General features: G+C 46.8%; 1 protein-coding gene across 8 annotated transcripts in view; it reads right to left on the bottom strand.

Moving 5' to 3' along the window:
- Positions 1–371: 371 nt before the first annotated feature.
- The window catches only part of Zmynd11 (zinc finger MYND-type containing 11), a 581,274-nt gene continuing 575,645 nt past the window's right edge, over positions 372–6,000 (bottom strand). For 6 of the 8 annotated variants that reach the window (XM_008841329.3, XM_029567468.1, XM_029567469.1 and 3 more), the window contains 3 exons: positions 5,447–5,719; positions 5,030–5,215; positions 651–2,584 (listed from right to left, as the gene is read on the bottom strand). In XM_008841329.3, coding sequence (XP_008839551.1) covers positions 2,462–2,584; positions 5,030–5,215; positions 5,447–5,719 — 582 coding nt within the window. In that variant the 3' untranslated portion in view covers positions 651–2,461. Of the gene's footprint in view, positions 2,585–5,029; positions 5,216–5,446; positions 5,720–6,000 lie in introns of all 8 variants that reach the window. The other 2 variants (XM_029567473.1, XM_029567474.1) reach the window with 1 other exon arrangement.

The following is a 6,000-nucleotide window of genomic DNA, read 5'->3' as shown; positions in this document are numbered from 1 at the left end:
AAATCAATAAAATAAAGTGAAGATGTTTAGTGTTGGTGCTAAAGCCTCAGGCTGGTGAACCAATGCCTACCTACCCGCCGTCCCAAGGAACTAAAGCAGGGTGAGCCTAGGCCAGCTTCTCGTCTTTGCTGAGCTCTACACAGTGCAGGAGGTCCAGCCACAGCAGGAATTGCTATGTAACACTCATTCTCTCCTTTTTTGAAAACTGTAAGTTCATCTTAAACTTTAAGTGAAAATTGGTATGTAACACCTGGGTTTCATATAGTCCCTTTGAGGGGCCAACAGCTCCCAATCAGCTGCCAGGTGCGGCTGTGTTTGGTACAGGAGACTGACTAAAGCAGTATCTTATTACAGGCAACAGTGTTTTGTTTTTTTTTTTAAATACATTTATTAACCAATGTTAACACATTAAATGAATCTATATATTGCTAGTCAGAGCAGCTTACAAAACGCCAGAATGCATCATAGAACCGGACAGCCACGATGGGTACCTACAATGTGCATAGTGGCCAAGCTCAACACCTTGATGTAGCTTTATGATTGCAGAAAAATTTTAATAATGATTCCTAAAACAATCAATTGTAATTTTACCTAAAACTTTTACAAAACCAGGCCACAATCTTTTTTAATTTTGTTTTTTTTAAACACACAGTTTTCACACTGTAGTAACTTGGAAATGTGCAACCGTGTCAACAGAGACGAAAGAAGCCAAAGTAAGAGGAACCTCACTGTCATGCAGCTAGCAGTTAAGTATTACACACTCTGGAATGGTCTACACCAAAAATAGTTCCACAATAACTTGCTCTCATAGGGGTGGATCGAAGCTTTAAAACTCGAAAAACAATCAAAGAAGGTCAGGTGTCCTTGGCTACAAATCTCTATCCCAACAGCCACAGCAAGGGCAGTCACAGCAGCGAGGAGGGGCGAGGCCAGGTCACTGCGCAGCCCGGGGCCCAGATGCGGGGTGGCTGTGGGCGGTCTGTACAGAGTGTGCAGGTCTGGAAGTAGCTTGTCAGTCGGTGACCTTGTGTCATCACCATCTGCATCAGCATGGAAGGATGGAGGATTTCACAGAAGACTTCCTTATGCTTTGTCTTTAGAGTGACCCTGACGACCGGAGAAAACTTTTAAAAAGACTTTTCTCCCAATTCTTTCACTTCCATCGTAATTGCTTTAATAAATATCAAAGGTCTAAATAAATATTTACAAATTATTTCTCTAACCCCAAAAAGTGACTAAATGGTAAGTGGGAATTTGACTTGGTTTATGATAGGTCTTTGAGGGGAAAAAAAAAAAAATTGTGAGATAGTTTTAAAGAAAAGTAATTTCAGTTGTCCCAGTTGTCTTTTATATATCTATGTATAAAACTCATTAACTATCGATCCATTCCTATTGGTAATGCTTCTTAATCAGACATTCCGCAAAATACAGACTTTTTACAAATCACGGCATCTTTAATACAAGAAAATTAACATGCATTATTTGTCATTCTGTGTACAGTGATGTAGTTCATCAGTCGGCAATGACCCTTTCCTACAAACATAACGGCTTCTGTGAAACCTAAGTGCTTTCTCTCCTTTGAGTACTGACTTACACACGAGGAGACACCGGGAGTAGGCAGTTAGGGTAGCGTGCGGAGGGACGCAGTGAAGAAATCTGTACGCCGTAGCTATAATTTCATGTTACGGGGAAAGGTAGTTTTTGGCTTTTGATTTTTATTTTTGCTCTTGATTTTGTTACAAGCACTCATGTTAGGACAAAGATGAAATGTGCAAACTTTAAAATTTAAATATTCATTTTTCTCTAAGATCCAGCTCAGTAAAAGATCACCCCAGTTTCCCTGCAATTTTAAACTACAAGATCAAAGCTAATAATTTGTTATAAAAGTTATATATTGAAAAGAAATAATGAAAACACAATTGGGAAATATTTAAGAAAAAATATGCAGGGCTAGCCCTGCTGTGTCAACCCTGTTCCCTATAATCAATCAGCGTGGCCGGCAAGCAGCGCCCGCCCAGAGGAGCGCCACCAAACCAGCTCAGCGAGGTCAAGCGGAAGGACCTGGCCAGGTAGTCTACGTGCTTCAGGTGCTCTGCCGCCCTTACATTCAGATCTGCTCTCACTCTGTTAAACTCACTCATTTCACCTGTTGTTGTTGTTGTTGTTGTTGTTAAGATCTGTTGTTTGAAGGTTAAAATCTCTGTAAAACCTAAAAATGTTTTAAAATTTGCTGAAAATGCAACAAATCCTCAATTAAAATTTATTTAAAGTAATACCCTCCACTGATGTTACTTGAGCCCCTGAAAAACGCCGGAGGAGCATCAACGAAAGACTTAAACTACTGTGCAAAATTTCTTCACGAAAAGTGTTTAAAGGCTGGTGCAAAATGGGAAGCAAATTCTAAACACTTTTGGCTTCTTGGAAACAAAACCCGCTGTGTCTGGGACGTGGTCGGCCGGCTTCATCTTTTGCGGCGGCAGGTGCGCTTGTGCTCGGCGTGCCAGTGCTCCTGCTGGCACTTGATGGAGCAGTAGGACGTGTTCCAGCAGCAGTGGTACATGGCCTCCTCCTCGCAGTTGTAGCACTGCAGGAAGGAAGTGAACAGGTTAAGGGCCGCCTAAGCCTGCGGCTCAACGCACACTAGCATCCAAGACCCTCCACACCGGGTGTTCTGTGGAGAAGACAGGAACCGGTGGGAGGCCCGGCAGCTGAATTGTGTCTGCAGATCCTTCCGGCACCTGTGTCCTCCATCTCCACCACCACCACGCTGTGTCCTCCGTCTCCTCCACCACCACCACCACCACCACCACCACCACTACTCTGTGTCCTCCGTCTCCACCACCACAGTTCCTTCCTCTTCACAAAGCTCCTCCCCATATTCTAATCGCCAGCTGACTCTGCTCCCTAGCACCAGACTACCGCTCCCTCAAGGCCCCTAGGAACTTGAACTACAACACTGGGGCAGCCGTCCCCATCTTACTTGACAACGTCTAGCGAGTCACGTTTTGGGGTGAGTGGTGCTGAGGGTTGAACTCAGGCCTCTGCACCAGGCAAGCACTCCACCAGCAAGCCACACTGCGCCCTGGAGATGCCTTTGACTGCCAATCTTTAGGGAGGGCACTACTAGGGGTATGGGCCTGCCACTGTTAAAGCCCTCACCCTGAAAAGCCCTGATCCCCAAGTGCTATGGTCAAAACCCCTGGTACTGAGGTGGGTCTATTGCACCTGGAGAAGAAACTAGGGCTGTCCAGGCTCAGTCTGCAGCAGGGCTGTGGAGCTGATGGCTGCACTGGCGGACACGTGAGGAGGCCACTGCACAGCGGACTCCAGGCGGCTGCGCCCTGCCTGGCTCTGTGAAAGTTCTACCTTCCAGTTTCCTTCTCGACTGCACTGAATGCTTTACTCTGTTAAGATGAGCATTTTAAGATTTTCTGTGTGGTTTTGTTATGCTAACATGGCAGCTTTGGTTGTGTCTGTGCTGGAAAGGTGGGGGGGAGGCGGTTATTTCTGGAAGCTGCTTAGATGAGTCTTAGGGTTTGGGACCGGAAGCTTGGGCCTGAGCCAATAAGAGGCCGTGACCTCAGACAGCTGACCTCACATCTTCAGCTCCTCATCTTTAAACAGCACTGTTGCTGTGCCTGCCCGGCCTTTCCCTCCTCTCCCAGCAGGCTTCTAGCATGTCGTTCTGGTCTTATCTGGAGCACTGGCATCCTGTGACCCTGTGCTGTTTCTCACAGTGATGAGAGACAGGGCCGGAGCAGGAAGCCTGGGTTCTGGACCTTGGCTTAGGACGATCCTAGCACCCACTAGGCGTTTAACCACCATTTAATGTCCTGAGCTTCAAATACCTTGTCTAAAAAGAAGTGTGAAGGGGGCTGGAGAGATGGCCCAGCGGTTAAGAGCACTGACTGCTTTTGCAGAGCACCTGGGTTCGATTCCCAGCACCCACATGGCAGCTACAAACTGTCCTTAACTCCAGTTCCAGGAGAATCTGAAGCCCTCTTCTGACCTCCGCAGCACTGCATGACATGGGTGCACTCACATACATGCAGGCAACACACTCGTTAAACAATAAAAAAAAAAAAAAAAGTGTGAAACTGCCAACACAGAGCCGACTCCTCTGCGTGGCAGCCAAGCAGCAGCCCTGAGACTAGTCTCTCCCACCTCCTTTGATTCTTCTGTGAACTTCAGGGACACCCCTCCACAGGGCCAGTGACCTGTCTCTAGCTTCCCGCAGTCATGATGCGGCATCTGGCATCCTGCCGCCACCTGTGAGCCCATCTGCTCTGCTCTCTAAGGGCTTCCACTCTACGTGCTGAGACGCTGTCCTGGCCAAGTCTCTATCACAGTGTGTTTGTGTCTACTGTTTCATTCTTCATGAACACTTCACACGCATTTACAGAACCTCTTCATAACAGTACGCTAGATAAAATGAGGTCTAAAATGTTATACTGAATGTCGTTCGAACTGAAACCAAGCCATGAACTGTCTCCCACCCTAGTTCCTAGGGTGCTGTTGGGGAAGAGCACGTGTGGGGAGACCTCTATCCTGGGGAAGGGCAGACTTAGCAAAAGGCCACAGACACACTTCAGTCAGGTTTACCGGGTGTGCCTGGAAATCACTGACAGGATTACTAATGTAGAAAAGACTGGTCTTTAAAACTGGCTCAAGTGACTGTCAGGGCTGGGACATCTGAGGATCTAACTGGCTACCCGGCAGCACCTGCAGGAGTAGCGGTCTAGAAAGGCACCAGGTGAGCGTGGGAGTCGGCCAGTTCCTAGAGCCAACAGGGGCATGGATGGAGACAGACCGTCCTCAACAGGCTATCACCACACTACTGGTGCTCAGCTTCCCAGGTGCCCCAGGCAGTGCCCAGCAACAGGACCTGCTCTCCAGAGCCTTCTGACTTCAAAGAAGCACAGAATTAGCAAAAACCTGACAGTCTTCCATGAATAATTCTGCACATGCTGATGCTCACAGGCTACGTAGCACATTTTCAGAAACGGCTTAGAAAGGCAGCACTATTTACCCACTGCTTCTTCTTGGTCTGAGAGATGAGCTGTTTGTGCTGTGCCGCCAGCTTCTTGATTTCTTCCACGAATTCTTCTTTACACTTTTCTTTCACCTGCTTACACTTTCTGTCCATCTCACCCTGCATGTTCGCCACAGCTTTATTGACAGCTTGTCTTTTCTCTTCTTCCATTTCAGAACGCAGCTGAAATGAACAGACATTAACACAGATCATCCACAGGCAAACACTTATCGCACTTTCTGCTGAAAAGAGGCTCTTTCCCTTTATTTCACCAAGTGTGGACCGTGTTGAAGAGAACCGTGTTATCAATCACGGTACTACAAGGGTGGGCGGTCTGCTCACCTGTCCCCAGTGAGAAGCTAAGCTACGAGGACAGGCCAGGCTCCACAGCGCCCCAGCGATGGCCAGCCTTACCTTCTCCAGAGCTTCTCGGACAACTCTCTCTGTCTCTCGCTTGTGGTCCGACTTCATCCGGTCTTTGAAGTCATTGAAAATCTTGGTGTACTTGTCGTGGCACATGCTTTGGCAGACGCCGTCGCCAGTGGTCTGGGTGCTCCGATGCAGCATTCTTGGGGAAGAGGCACTTAACTTCTTGGTCTGGGTGGACACCGACACCTTCTCGGTCGGCTGAGGCATTGTGGGGATTTCCTGGCTCGAACTTACTGCTTCTGTTTCTGGCTCTGGTTCCTAAATTGTGAAGAAGCAAAGAGGGCAGAAAAGTTCAACCTTGTCAGGATACTATTCACACACACACACAACAGCTAGTAACTGCTGCTTTTTAGCAGGTAATTAAAATGCTATGTTCTACTTTACTACAATTCGACAAATCCTCCCAAAATCAAACAGTGAATGAAAAATTATGCAATTAATAGGTATAATAATTGTAAACAGAAACTTCATTTACAATTTCATCTCATAGAAATACGGTGGGTCAATCTTACTTTTTCTTTTTTTTTTTTTTTTTTTTT

Source organism: Nannospalax galili, unplaced genomic scaffold (assembly GCF_000622305.1).
Source record: "Nannospalax galili isolate Female #2095 unplaced genomic scaffold, S.galili_v1.0 scaffold399, whole genome shotgun sequence".
Classification (NCBI taxonomy): Eukaryota; Metazoa; Chordata; class Mammalia; order Rodentia; family Spalacidae; genus Nannospalax; species Nannospalax galili.
The sequence above is the reverse complement of the archived record's forward strand: the minus strand, read 5'-3'. Positions and strand labels throughout refer to the sequence as shown.